Source organism: Geotrypetes seraphini, chromosome 12, assembly GCF_902459505.1.
Source record: "Geotrypetes seraphini chromosome 12, aGeoSer1.1, whole genome shotgun sequence".
Classification (NCBI taxonomy): Eukaryota; Metazoa; Chordata; class Amphibia; order Gymnophiona; family Dermophiidae; genus Geotrypetes; species Geotrypetes seraphini.
In genome coordinates this window covers 30452531-30467124 of record NC_047095.1, presented here as the reverse complement: position 1 = coordinate 30467124, position 14594 = coordinate 30452531, and the positions used below count along the sequence as shown (strand labels likewise).

Sequence of the window (14594 nt, the reverse complement as noted above, 5' to 3'; positions counted from 1 at the left end):
GACAGGGTAGGGGGGGTGTCAGTCGGAGGGAGAGAAGGTCAGACCAGCACAGGGAGGAGGGGACAGGGGCAGAACTTAAGTTACAGAACAGAAGAGAATTACACCAGGCGCTAGAAGTACTGACTGCCGACTGGCTTCCTCAAGTGTAGGGGGAGGGGTGGCAGGCTAATTTCCTTCCGCCACTGCTGCCAGGTACTTGCGACCTGGATTGCCCACTATTGGAAACAGGACACTAGGCTAGATTTACCATTGGGCTGACCCAGTTTGGCTAGTCTTATGTTCCCTGGTCATCTACATATGTCAACAAGGGCTTTCTAAAATCACCATTTACACGTGTGCAATCTACATGTGCAAATAATTCCACCGATAGGTTTAGATGCTTCCAATATGACCTCCAAAATGAGCTCCTGTAGTCAGTCTCCAAATCCTCACACCCCAAATTTACTTAGACTTAGAAACAGCAACTCATATTTGAAAAAAAGCATGGCTAAGTTCACATCTATAGCACTACAACATACCATAGAACTGAGTCAAATTTTAAAATCTGAGTGATATGAATAGTCATGTTTTATTACTTGTTATTTTTTGTTGTCCAAAATTTAAAATGCCTGTATTTATAATATTCTTAAATTGTCAAGTGGACCCCCAGGTTTCTTTCTATTATAACACATCTGTAGTTAAAAGTTAGCAAGGCATAAACTCAGCGCACTCCATTTGCACTGTAAAGGTTCCTTGGCAGTTCAGCTAAACAGGACACCATAAACACGTCATACTGTACCTGTAAATAAAACATCTCCTCCATCTAATGTTGCATTTTCATCAGCCATCACTACAACATTAAGCTGCAGAAGTTCTAGAGCTTTTGTCATTTCTTCAACCTGTTGGAAAAAAAAAAAACCACTCTGAGTGAACATCTCTGCCTACATGGTGCCTCAGTACTAAAATCAGAGTACAGTTTATTGGCCCTAATTTTTTTTTTTTTTTAATTCTTTATTCATTTTTAAACTTTCAATAAGTGCAACAAAAATACAATCATGTACACTTTAATATCACTTACTACTTAACATCAAATACCCTCCCTCCCTCCTTTATAACCATCAATAGAACTTTATATCATATATCAGTGGTTCCCAACCCTGTCCTGGAGGAACACCAGGCCAATTGGGTTTTCAGGCTAGCCTTAATGAATATGCATGAAGCAAATTTGCATGCCTATCACTTCCATCATATGCAAATCTCTCTCATGCATATTCATTAGGGCTAGCCTGAAAACCCGATTGGCCTGGTGTTCCTCCAGGACAGGGTTGGGAATCACTGTCATATATATCTCAATGATATATACCAGTGGTTCCCAAACCCTGTCCTGGGGGACCCCCAGCCAGTCGGGTTTTCAAGATATCCCTAATGAATATGCATGAGAGAGATTTGCATATAATGGAAGCAACAGGTATGCAAATCTCTTTCATGCATATTCATTAGGGATATCTTGAAAACCCGACTGGCTGGGGGTCCCCCAGGACAGGGTTTGGGAACCACTGATATATACCAATATATCATTGAAATAACCCCACCCTCCCCCCACCCTGTACGTTAATAAACAAAATGGGAAAAATAAATTATTAGTTATAATCAATCCATACTTTGTTAATGGCTCCCAAACATCATTAAACTTTTTAAAACGCCCTTGCTGAATGGCCCTAATTGAGATTTAAGAGGTCACTGAGATTAGTGCTCAGGTGTAGGAAAGGGATGTGATGTTCCTTGATAAATTAAAGATGGTAAGATCTCCAAAAGAGCTGTATTGATAAGCGTATTTTACTTTTCGGCCAAATATGAATAAGGAAAAACATCATTCAGATGAATACAAACACCAAATACGAATAATGGGCACTGAGCTTTAACTTAACAAATAACAAAAGATGCAATGTGAAATCGGAGATCAGATATTTATTTCAGTAGATTTAGCGCAGCAGTGCCTCAGATTACCATACTCTTTTTCGAATTTAAATCATTATTCGGTCAAATACAAAAAAATGTATTTGGGGTTGAATTGAATCAAATATAACTATTTGGTACAGCCCTGTTGGTAGATGTATTTGCCTACATTATCCTATGTGTATGTTCAAATCATGGTTGAATCCTTTTTCTTGCCTTCAAGGCTGCAAAAAGTGAGTATTATTTGTGCACTATGAGTGTCCATGTGCATGAATTTGGAACACAGAAACATTTCCATCAGAAATGATCAATAAACTTAATCAGATCTTTCTATATAAACAGCAGCTCAGTGGCTCTGTGTATCAGAGGAAAATAAAATAATGCCTTATGGTAAGAAGTGTATATGTAGAAAAGTCTATTTATTTATTTAATCCAACTATAGATTTCTTCAGATAAAACTTTGAATTTTTTGAATTAAGTTAAAAAAAACCAACAACAATAAACATTGATCTCATTACTCGGTCTCGTCCCCTCAATCCAACTGCCTCACCATCTAGAAAAATTTCTTCACAAAGAACATGGAAAAGTTTTTTCTGAACTAGGCCACCTAAACATGAGATATAGGAAGTAAGGTTGTGAATGCAAGTAGCACTAGGCTCAGAATTAGATTAACAGAGATATTATGCAACTTATAGGCTATGGCTGTCATTAGGTAACATAGAATATGACGGCAGAAAAGAGCCTTCGGCCCAACAAGTCTGCCCACTCAAATAATCCTCCCCTCTAAGTTCTTCTTTGAAGTGAGTCCATGTGTTGATCCCATTTGTTCTTAAAGTCAGTCACGTTACTGGCCTCAACTACCTGAAGTGGAAGATCATTCCAACGGTAAACCACGCTTTCGGTGAAAAAGTACTTTCTAGTGTCACTATGGAATTTCCCGCCCCTGATTTTTAGCGGATGCCTTCTTGTCGGCGTAGGGCCCGTAAGGAAGAAGATGTCTTCTTCCACCTCAATACGGCCAGTAACGTATTTGAACGTCTCTATCATGTCATCCCTCTCTCCGTGTTCCTCGAGAAAGTAAAGGTGCAACTTACCTAGTTCTTCTTCATAAGGGACATCCTTGAGCCCTGAGACCATCTTGGTGGCCAATCGCTGAACCGATTCCATTCTTAGCACATCCTTCCGATAGTGTGGCCTCCAAAATTATACACAGTATTCCAGATGTGGTCTCACCATGAACCTGTACAGCGGCATTACCACCTCGGGCTTTCGGCTGACAAAGCTTCTCCGGATGCAACCCATCATTTGTCTAGCCTTGGATGAGGCTTTCTCTACTTGATTGGCTGCCTTCATATCTTCACTAATGATTACTCCCAGGTCCCGTTCTGCCACAGTTCTGGTTAAGGTCTCACCATTCAGAGTGTAGGTTCTGCATAGGTTTCTGCTACCAAGGTGCATAACCTTACACTTCTTGGCATTAAAATTCAGCTGCCAAATAGTAGACCAGTGCTCCAGAAGAATTATGTCCTGTGTCATAGCGTCGGGCATGGTATCTCCGCCCACTATGTTGCATAATTTAGCATCATCGGCAAATAATGCAATTTTACCCCGAAGTCCCTGAGGCAGATCTTGTATGAAGATATTAAATAGGATTGGACCCAGGACCCAGCCCTGCGGTACTCCACTGTGCACTTCCGACTTTTCAGAGGGAGTACCGTTAACCACCACCCTCTGATGTCTGTCACTGAGCCAGTCCTTAACCCATGCAGTTAATATTTCTCCTAGCCCCAACGAACTCATCTTGTTCAAAAGTCTGCGGTAGGTTAAAATGAGGTTAACTGAGGTGTTAAGCAACTCAGAATATCATTAGGTTGGATAAAATAAGGTTAATAGACACTATGTAATTTACAGATGCTAAAGCTATCATTAGGGAGGCTGCAACAAGGTTAATAGACACTATCCGCTGAATTCTGTATAAGTTGTCCAAAGCCGGGTGCACATTTTTTGGTGTGGACTACAGAGCCATATGTAAATTAATTAGCTAATTAGCACTAACAATCAGTTACTAGCATTAACACACATGGCAGTTATTAGGAATTATACCCAGATCTGCCCTATGCCCTAATATATAACATGTAAGCCTAAATTTCATAGGGGTGTATGGCCATGGGAGGGGCATGTGCAAGTAAGGAGCATTCCCAGAAATTAGGCATGATGTTACAGAATACCTGCATTTGCACAACTATCTGCCATCAGTTGGGTGCAGCATTTACACCACAACTAGTACTCTCCCTCTATCCAATTCTCTTGTCACCCAGTTAAAGAAATTATCAGAATTGTCTGACATGACCTGCCTGAGGTGAATCCACGTTGCCTCGAGTCCTGTAATCCACTGGATTCCGAAACTACATTATTCTCTGTTTTAAAAACATTTCCATTAATTTAGTTACCATAGAAATCAGACTAATTGGCCTGTAGTTCCCTACTTCAAGTTTCAAGTTTATTTAAAATTTATTATACCGCCCACTCAAATCTTCTAGGCAGTGTACAAAAAACGCCATTACAATATGCCAATGTAAACAAAAACAAACCATTGGAAAAGACAATTTTTTTCAGGACAATGACAAACAGGAACAAAAGGGAAGAAGGGATTGGAACTACAACTGATAGAGAGAAAAATAACACTTAAGGGGAAGAACAAAAGGAGGGGGAACTAAGTAGAAATCTTTCGTAAATCTAAGTCGTCCTTAAAAGGACAGTTTAAGTTACAAAAGCATCAAGGAAAAGGAATGTCTTTAGCTTCACCTTAAAATTGATAAGAGCTGTATTTTCGCGCAAGTAATTAGGGATACTGTTCCAAAGAAAAGGAGCATTAATGGAAAAAATTGTAGTCCTCATTGTACTGATATATTTCAATGAGGGAATGATAAGGAGACTATGAGCAGTAGATCGTAAAGTCCTAGTTTGATTATAGGGGATAAGTAAGTTATCAATAAATTCTGGCTGGTTATTTACTTTAGTTTTGTGGAGACGGACCACATTCGCCCTTCTCCAATCCTCTGGTACTAGTCCCGACTCTAGAGAAGCATTGAAAAGGTCCGTCAGTGGAGTCGCCAGCACTTTCCTAAGTTCCCTCAGTATCCTTTGAAGTATTGTTTCCAGCCCCATTTCTTTATCCACCTTTAGTTTAGTGAGCTCCTCATGAACACAATCCTCTGAAAACTGATCAGGGTCTATCACACCTCCAGTCCTATTTGCTTTTTTTTTTTTTTTTTTTTAAATCTTTATTCCTTTTTATTTCTCTCAACAAGTGTACAATATTATTACAATTAATTCACATAACTCACTTGACATTCTTACACAATATTATTATACATGTTTTAATTCCCCTCCACCCACCTCCCATCTCTTCCCATATCAATAAAATTGCTTTTGTTTTCTGCCGCCCCTGCTTCTGGTGCTTCAGTTGTGAACACAGAGCAGAAATATTTGTTAAGCAATCCATCTTTATCAGCTTCTACATATTCCTCCTCTTCACCTATCAGTTTCACAATGCCACTTTTATACTTCCTCCTATCACTAATATATCTAAAAAAAAAAAAAAGTCTTGGCACCCTGTTTTATCATGTCTGCTATTTTTCCTTCCATTTGCATTTTTTCCTGACTACTCGACCAGCATCTCCTAACTTTTCCAGATATTTTTGCCTATCTCCTTCTTTCTGCGATCTTTTGTAGTTCATGAAAGCTAACCTCTTCTCAGCTATTACTTTTGAGAACCAAAACGGCCTTCTTTTCCTCCTGCTTTTACTTACTTTTCTTACAAAATGGCTTGTTGCCCTTACGATATCTCCTTTCAGCTTTGCTCCCTGCTTTCCTACTTCTTCCAGATGTTTCCATCCAGACAATTCCTTAACATAATCCTCCATCTGAACAAAGTTAGTTTTTTTTCTTTTAAGTTTAGAACCTCAGAAAGATGAGCAGAGAAGAATCAGGAATCCCTATTCTTTATGCAATTATATACTTTATTCATTTAACTGTGATTGGCAGACCTCTCCCCAAGCCCCAGAGTCCACAGGGATGCATAGCTATTGCCAGGTAGTCTTTTAAAAATAGTGATTTTTAGTTTATTTCAGAAGTGTTCTGGGGAGTCATCCAGCTGTGCAATAATTACTTCTTAAAAGATTGCCAAGCTCTAGTTGCTGAAAGTGCCTCGTTAACATCCACAGAAGCAATCAACAAAGAATACAAAGACGCAACAAATGAGGCATGATACAGAGTTGATTGCATGTAATTTAAACTAACTTAGACAAAATTATTTGAACTATTTTTCAAATTTTTAATTCATTACAATGTCCACTGCTGTAAAAGCATCAGTAACTTCTAATGCTGAACATCTGCACCAGTTATTCCAAAAAAACATGGCTGCACTGCAGGTCATCTCATCCATGAATCTGTTATTCAAAGCATCTTAGAAATGCTACATTCACTGGCATAGCCTTAGGTAACTTCTTGTCATGTTTTAAGGTCTCCATTGTGGCAAGAATGATCTCTCTGGTCTTGCACTGCAGTGCTACCTGGTTGCAAAAGGGAACACTTCCTGCTTGGAGGAGAGAAGGCTCAGGTGAGATATGATAGAGAGCTATAAAATACTGAGTGGCATGGCAAGGGTAGATGTGAATCGCTTTGTACTCCTTCCAAAAATACTAGGGGCTCCTTTTACAAAGCCGCGCTAGGGCCTTAATGCGCAGAATAGTGCGCGCTAAATTTTCATGTACGCTAGCCGCTACCACCTCCTTTGGAGCAGGCGGTAGATTTTTGGCTAGCGTAGGCTAATCCGGTGCATGCGTTAAAAACGCTAGCGCACCTTTGTAAAAGGAGCCCTAGGTCTAGGGGGCATGCGATGAAGCTACTAAATAGTAGATTTAAAACAAACTGGAGACAATATTTCTTTACCCAACATTTAATTAAACTCTGAAATTTATTGCTGGAGAATGTGGTGAAAGCAGTTAGCTTAGCAGGGTTTAAAAAAGTTTGGATAATTTTCTAAAAGAAAAGTCCATAGTCCATTATTGAGATGGCTTGGGGAAATTCACTGCTTATTCCTAGGACAAGCTGCATAAAATCTGTTTTACTCCTTGGGATCTTGTCAGGTACATGTGACCTGGGTTAGCCATTGTTGGAAACAGGATAATGAGTTTGATGGACCTTCGTTCTTTCCCATTATGGCAACTCTTATGTTATGTTCTTAACCTTTGTAGGACAGTTCAACAGGCAACACTTGTATTGCAAAGATACAGGAAGGACCCCCATGCTGGTAGGAAGTACGAACAGAAGGATTACCGTTCAACTTGAATAACCCTGAAGAAGCGGTTGGTAAATCCTACACCATCAAACGCAGGCCGCGTAGGGACTTTACAGAAGCGTCTGAACACTACTGTATTGCTGATATAAGTGGCCAAAAGAAAAGAAGTTGAGAATATTGTGGGCCAACGATTGGAAGCTAAAATCATTACAGATAAGTGCTGTTATTGAATACGGGGAATAAGATAAAGTATATTAGGTGCTTCTCGTTTATAAATGATATTATGTAGCCCAGTATACTACCTGAAAAATGAAACAAAATAAAGCTAGTGAGTAGCTTGTGGTCTACATTTTATGGATCTATTTCTATAGAAGAGGAAGCCTGATGTCTATGAAGCCTGAACTTGATGCAACCAGATATTAATATTGACGGTGCAATATGTTAAATTGTGTGTATTGCTTCAAGAAGTCATAATTATGGAAAAAGAAGTTGAGTGTGGACACAGTAGTTATGGAATAAGTTACATCTTAAATGATTTCTAAGTGAAAAATAGAAAAAAAGAAATATATATATATGAACTGCTATGCTACAAAATCTATACTTTAAGTAAACATGAATTGATTAGATTATTTATATTTTATAAAAACTTTATAGTTAAGATTACAATTATTATTAAAATTAATTGTGGGTGGACGGTGGATAAAAGCCAGTGATTGATATTCAGAGCGCATAAAAGCATCTTATGTTATAGACGCTCTAAGTCTGAGGCGATTTCCACTTAGTATTAATTTGTAGAATTATATAAATTTTAGGGGCTGAATTAATATTATTATCCAATGGAAAAAGTAGAAATGCTTTTATAATATATGGTATATGATGTTTTGATCATTTTTATGTATATGTGCTTTGAATTTATCTTTTTGTGCATGTTACTGTAGACTCTTGACGCAGGCCGCAGACTAAAACACTGACAGTGTCGGGTCATTGTTGACTAAAGAACATTCTGTCCCAGTTCTACAGGCTTGTACACTTTTTCAAAGGACACAAATACCTTAACCAGAGGGTTGTGGCCACCATTTTGAGAGTGGAGCCTGTATGGACAGGAGGAATTGGCCCCACTATAACACTAGACCTCCAGAGATTGTAAGGTAGACCTGAGGGATGGGTAGATGGGAGGTACAAGTGGAGGGTCTGGCAGGTGGGCTACTCAAGTTTCAAGTTTATTTAGTGCCTGATATAGCGCCTATCAAAGGATGTCTAGACGGTGCACTCCTGGTTTTTTTGGGAGGGGGGTTGGGGGAAGGGAAGTCACTCTTGAGCTATGGGATAAAGCTCAAAATTTTGGTTTCCACCATAAAGATGATAACATTTTTAGCCTAAACCAAAAAAGGCCAAAATTAATTTTGGGTCAGTTTCAGTACAGAAACTGAAATTTGGCCAGTATCTAATTTTTCATTTAACTCCTGTTGCTCTACAATCCTCTGTCTATATCAGTGAATCGCAAACTGTGTGCCGAGATTGGAAGTGTGCCGTGAGTTGCGAGCAAGGAGAGTTGTTGGCACCGGCTGAATGCCTACAGGATGTGCCTCTCCTCCTCCCCGGCGCCTCTACTCCTCTCCACACCTCTCCTGTTGACCTCCCCCCCCCCCCCCCGGCGGCTCAAACCCAGTCTGCTGGGCCTTCACACATGTGTAGACGGTAAGGTTATGACATCATGTGTGTGCATGATGTCATCGTGTTGACATCCACACACTTCCGGGTGTCCTCAAACCGTGGCCACCTGTTTAGTGTGCCGTGGCTGGAAATGGTTTGTGAGCCTGGTCTATATGTTCCCTCTCTGCTTACAGCCTATGCTATCTATTAAGATGTTTTAATTGATTATCATTTTTAATTTATTAAAACTTGATATATTGGTGTTTTGTGACAAGCAGCAGTTAATATGTAACTCGCCCTGGATAAGGGTGGGGGAAAAATAAACAAACAAAGCCGTTTTTCAATACTAAAAAACAGTTCAAGAACACATTGAAGGAAACAGAAATCCATTTAAAACATTTGCTATAAGCCTCTCCAAGCTCCAAGTTATGTTCTGATATTGTAAACCAACAAAACACAAAAAAGGAACAAAAAAGACTTTTAATACCTTTTAAACCTTGATGGTGCTCAGAATCCAAGAGTGGAATGGAAATGCTCAAAATGGGGGACAAGCCCCTATAGAGTCTTTCACTGAATCTATCATTGCACCAACTTTTGTGGTAGAAAGGTGATTAAAAATACTTCATAGTAAATATGGTGAAATACGATACAAACGTTAAATATCCAAAAGTTAAATGTCCAAACGACTTAAAACTCAAAAAGTAGTGAAATCAAACAACTTAACTTAAATGTCCATACAGCGGTGGTCCGGCAAGGTTCTGACGCGTTTCGCCCAATGGCTTCCTCAGAGAACCCGCTGTGCTGTGTATGACCTTCAATTTTAAATCTTTCCTAACTCAGAGAAACATCTGGAAATGAGGGTTCTCTGAGGAAGCCATTGGGCGAAACGCGTCAGAACCTTGCCGGACCACCGCTGTATGGACATTTAAGTTAAGTTTTTTGATTTCACTACTTTTTGAGTTTTAAGTCGTTTGGACATTTAACTTTTGGATATTTAACGTTTGTATCGTATTTCACCATATTTACTATGAAGTATTTTTAATCACCTTTCTACCACAAAAGTTGGTGCAATGATAGATTCAGTGAAAGACTCTATAGGGGCTTGTCCCCCATTTTGAGCATTTCCATTCCACTCTTGGATTCTGAGCACCATCATGGTTTAAAAGGTATTAAAAGTCTTTTTTGTTATTCTATTTTTGGAACAAATTTCTTTGTATATTCACTTACCCAGTTGTTAGTATTGGGCTGATATTGTAAACGCCATAATGTGCCCTGTTATTTGAATTTTTTTCTGCTGAAATAATCTATTGCCTATTTTTGGATTAATTTTACTGTACACCGCCTAGCAGGAATTCTCCCAAAAGGCAGTAAATCAATCAATCAATCAAGCAGTTTTACCTCTGTTAGTATAATAACCACTGAGAGTGAATGAGGAATCAGAAAGGTTACTGCATGAGCTTAACAACTTTTGCAGTAGAAGCAGAAGGGAAGAGGAAGGCTGGAAGGGAAAAAGTGGGTTTGTATGCTTTTAAGAAGTTGAAAGCAAATGTTTTTGGCTATGTTACAAGGATTTAGGGCTCCGAGTTAGTCTAGGCTCTGTGCTGCTGTGAAAGGAGTTTCGTGATTTTTTGTTTCTGAAATTTGTTTCCACATCATTGAGTCTGCAGGTGGTGCTAGAGGTTAGGTTTTGTGGAAGTGTGGTATTTAAAGAGCCAGTATCCTGAGGTCTCTTTGTAAGCACTTGCAAACAAAACATTATTTTGCATCAACCCCCAGTTCGAATATTGCTTGTCGTCTGCTTCATATTACTTGCATTTCCTATGGATCAGACCAGAAAAGACTTGAGGGATTATCATTAACCATTATCATTAACCTCTAAATCACAGGTGTTAAAGTCGGTCCCAATGAATATGCATGAGATTTATGAGCATACAATGAAAGATGTGAATGTAAATAGATCTCATGCATATTCATTTGGGAGATCCTGAAAACCCGACTGGATTGCGGCCCTCGAGGACCGACTTTGACACCCCTGCTCTAAATAAAGCACCAGAGCATCTACATGCAACTTGCAAACAAAACAAAATAAAAAGTTATTTGATAAATGTATTGACAAACCTTATATTACATTAACATCCAAGAGAGTCAGAGCCATTGTGCAATTGTGACACCTGGTGGTAATTCTATAAACTCCAATAAATAAATAAAAAGAGGCGATTACTCATGTAAATGTTTAGAGTAAAGGCATATTTGTATAAATTCCGAAATCTGCCTAAGTGTTATTCTGTAAATACTGTAGGTGCATATCTTATTGTATTTATTTACATACCACTTATATCTGACGTGGCTTACATTCAGGTACTTTATCATATTTCCCTATTTGTCCCGGCGGGCTCAAACTCTATCTAGTATACCTGGGGCAGTGAGGGGATTAAGTGACTTGCCAAGGGTCACAAGGAGCAGTGAGGGATTTGAACCCACAGCCGCAGGGTGCTGAGGCTATAGCTCTAACCCCTGCGCCACACACTCCCATAACAAAGTAACAGAGGGGCAGGTAAAAACCAGCATGATCAATCTATACACCAGACACGGCGAGACCTGGAAAACTGCAACAAGCCCGATACCAGCCATGGAAACCTAAGACAGCTTGATCTATCTCAGGGGTCTCAAAGTCCCTCCTTGAGGCCGCAATCTAGTCGGGTTTTCAGGATTTCCCCAATGAATATGCATGAGATCTATGTGCATGCACTGCTTTCAATGCATATTCATTGGGGAAATCATGAAAACCCGACTGGATTGCGGCCCTCAAGGAGGGACTTTGAGACCCCTGATCTATCTGGTCTGCACAGTAAAGCAGATAGAGTTGTACCTGCAGGTTCCCTTTGGTTAGGATTGTACTAGGGTTACCAGTTGTCCAGATTTACCCGGACATGGTCTCTTTTTAGAGGACATGGCTTTTCAAAACCTGGCACTTTGTTCAGGTTTTGAAAAGCTTCCAGGTTGGGACCGCATCAGAAGGTCATCTGCGCATGCATGGATGCAACACGGTGACATCACACACATGTATGTAATGTCATCGCATCACACCTGCACATATGCAGATGCATTCCTGAAGCAGCTCCGAGCACAAGACCAGGTTGAGGTGGGCAGGGCTGGGGGGGAGGGGCAAGGCTGGTGTGAAATGGGGCATGAACAGGGCGGGGCTGAGTGGGCCTGGGGGCGGGGTCATGGAAAAGTCCATAGTCTGTTATTGAGACAGATACGGGGGAAGCCACTTCATGGAATATTGCTACACCTTGGGTTTTGGCCAGGTACTGGTGACCTGGATAGGCCACTGTGGGAACAGGATACTGGGCTTGATGGACCATTGGTCTGATCCAGTGAGGCTTTTCTTATGTTCTTATGCTGGAAGCCTGGAAATACAATAATGACTATAAATTATTACGAGACACTTTGCAGAGCTTCTGCTAAAATGGGAGAAGTTTCACTGACAAGGTGGATCAACTGAAACTGGTAGAAATAGTGAAGCAGGTTATCGAAGAACAGACAAACTGTCAGGATTTGCAATAGCTGGAACCTCAAACCCTTTTATTGTTTGTCTTTTTTACTGGTTGAAGGAAGGCTTCCAGATGAGGCACGGGACGCGCAAGGAGCCGCTGCCCTCGGCTTTGTGCACTGCGGCAGCGAGGAAGAGGGAGCCGGCCCGAAGATAACACCGGGGGTGGCATAAAACAGCCAGGTAGGATCAGGCCAGAAGGTGAGGCACAGCATGGAGGGAGGGAAACAACAAAGGTAGGGGGAATGATTTTATTTTTGAATTTAGTGATTGAATTGTGTCAATTTTGAGAATTTACATCTGCTGTCTGTATTTTGCACTGTTCAGGAAGAAATGCATTTGTTCCTTTTTCTCTGGGGTTGTACTGCATGCAGAGTCTTGAATGTTAGGGTTTCGTTTGTATATATTAGTACTTTTAGTTTTTGGTCCCAAATTTGCATAGGGGTTATCTGTGTTCTGGTAGGAATGAATGATGAGAAGCATACATGCAGGGCTCCTTTTACGAAGGTGCGCTACGGGTTTTACCGCACACACCGGATTAGCGGACGCTAGCCAAAAATCTACCGCCTGCTCAAAAGGAGGCGGTAGCGGCTAGCGCGGGCAGCCTTTTAGCGCGCGCTATTCCGCGCGTTAAGGCCCTAGCGCGCCTTTGTAAAAGGAGCCCATAGTGTGCTTTGTGTGGTTTAATTTTGTGGTTAACCATTATGTGTTGTTAATAAGATTATATTGTGTGTATATATGAAAAATGAATGGAAAAAATGGTGTTACAATTAGTACTATTATGGGAGCAGGGTCTGGGGTGGAGATTGGGCGGAGAGGGGCGGGGGCTGGCCCACGACTTAGCCCAGTGTTCTTCAACCGCCGGTCTGCAGAGCGGTGCCGGTCCACAAAATAATTCTTTTATTTCCGCCGGTCCAAAGGCGTAAAAAGGTTGAAGAACACTGCTTTAGAAAATCGCGCTTAGCGGTGCCTGAGTCTTCCTCAACCCCTAAACATACCTACTTTGGTGTTAGATGTCACTAGGTGCCATCTTTTGTAGAATCGTGCCTATCTCCCAATTAATTTTTATTTCTTTTCAATTATGAGCTCATAATTGAAGCCATATACTAATTAAGTTGGGCGCCTACCTTTAGGCACATCGTTGAATTTCCCCCTTACTTTTTTTTTTTTACTTTCGCTCGAGTAAATTTTAAATTAGATTTTTATTATACTTTTTTTACTTTTAGTTACGTACTTTGACCTAGTACTTTAAACAACACTGTGGAAAAAAGTTTTCTCCATGCAATTAGCGGGTTACAAAACACCAGTGAAGATTCTGCCTTGTAAAGATGATGACGACATGAAATTTTAAGTCATGCTCAAGCGTGCTGAGAAAGTAACACTGTTAATGCTTCTCTGCTTGCAATTGCATAATGATCGATTGTTAAAAACTGGATTGGGAAACATATTCCATTCTGCCTTGGCATGAATACTGGGCCAAGAATGCACCTGGATCAGCCAAGTATTCATTATCTCAGAGACACCTAATATCCCATAATATCCTCATTGGCTGCCAGCAACCTGGTCGCCACTGACCACATGCTCTGTGCCCCACTTTGTAGCTGAAAAGTATTTAAAATTCATGAAGCTTGCTGAAAGCTCAGCTGTCACATTCTAGTCATTCCAAAGTGTATGGGAAAGAGCGAGCACAACAGTCTTTACAGCTGGAGCCATTATTGCTCCTGAATGCACAATAATCCATTAGATTGCTATTAAACTCACTTGAAGATAAGCTGACTACAATCAAAGCTTGACCAGGGCATTCTTTACCATTCTCACCAAGTTGTTAGGTTTCACGGTATTGCTGCTATAGGGCTCAATTTAACTATTCAAAGCTGCACATTCTAACCAGTTACTCAGATCTGTCCTTTGGTGCCCTGTGCATTGTACAGTAACTTCTCTTCTGTACACAACACATTCCAAAATACCGGTTTCATGAATGAGTTCTTGCCAGAATCTATTTATTCATTTGGATTTAGCTCATAACATTTTCAATAGTTGCTCAAGGTGAGTTACATTCAGGTATACTAGGGGCAGGATGCACGGCATTCCGACAACATGGTTAAAAATACCGTGTTGGGAGCGATTTTCTGCTACAGAGCTATGCAC

General features: G+C 40.4%; 1 protein-coding gene across 2 annotated transcripts in view; it reads right to left on the bottom strand.

Annotated features, from left to right (window-relative positions):
- DDAH1 (dimethylarginine dimethylaminohydrolase 1) overlaps positions 1-14594 on the bottom strand; it is a 231138-nt gene that overhangs the window by 66759 nt on the left and 149785 nt on the right. For both annotated transcript variants that reach the window (XM_033917186.1, XM_033917185.1), the window contains exon 2: positions 779-878. In XM_033917186.1, coding sequence (XP_033773077.1) covers positions 779-869 — 91 coding nt within the window. In that variant the 5' untranslated portion in view covers positions 870-878. The remainder of the gene's footprint in view (positions 1-778; positions 879-14594) is intronic.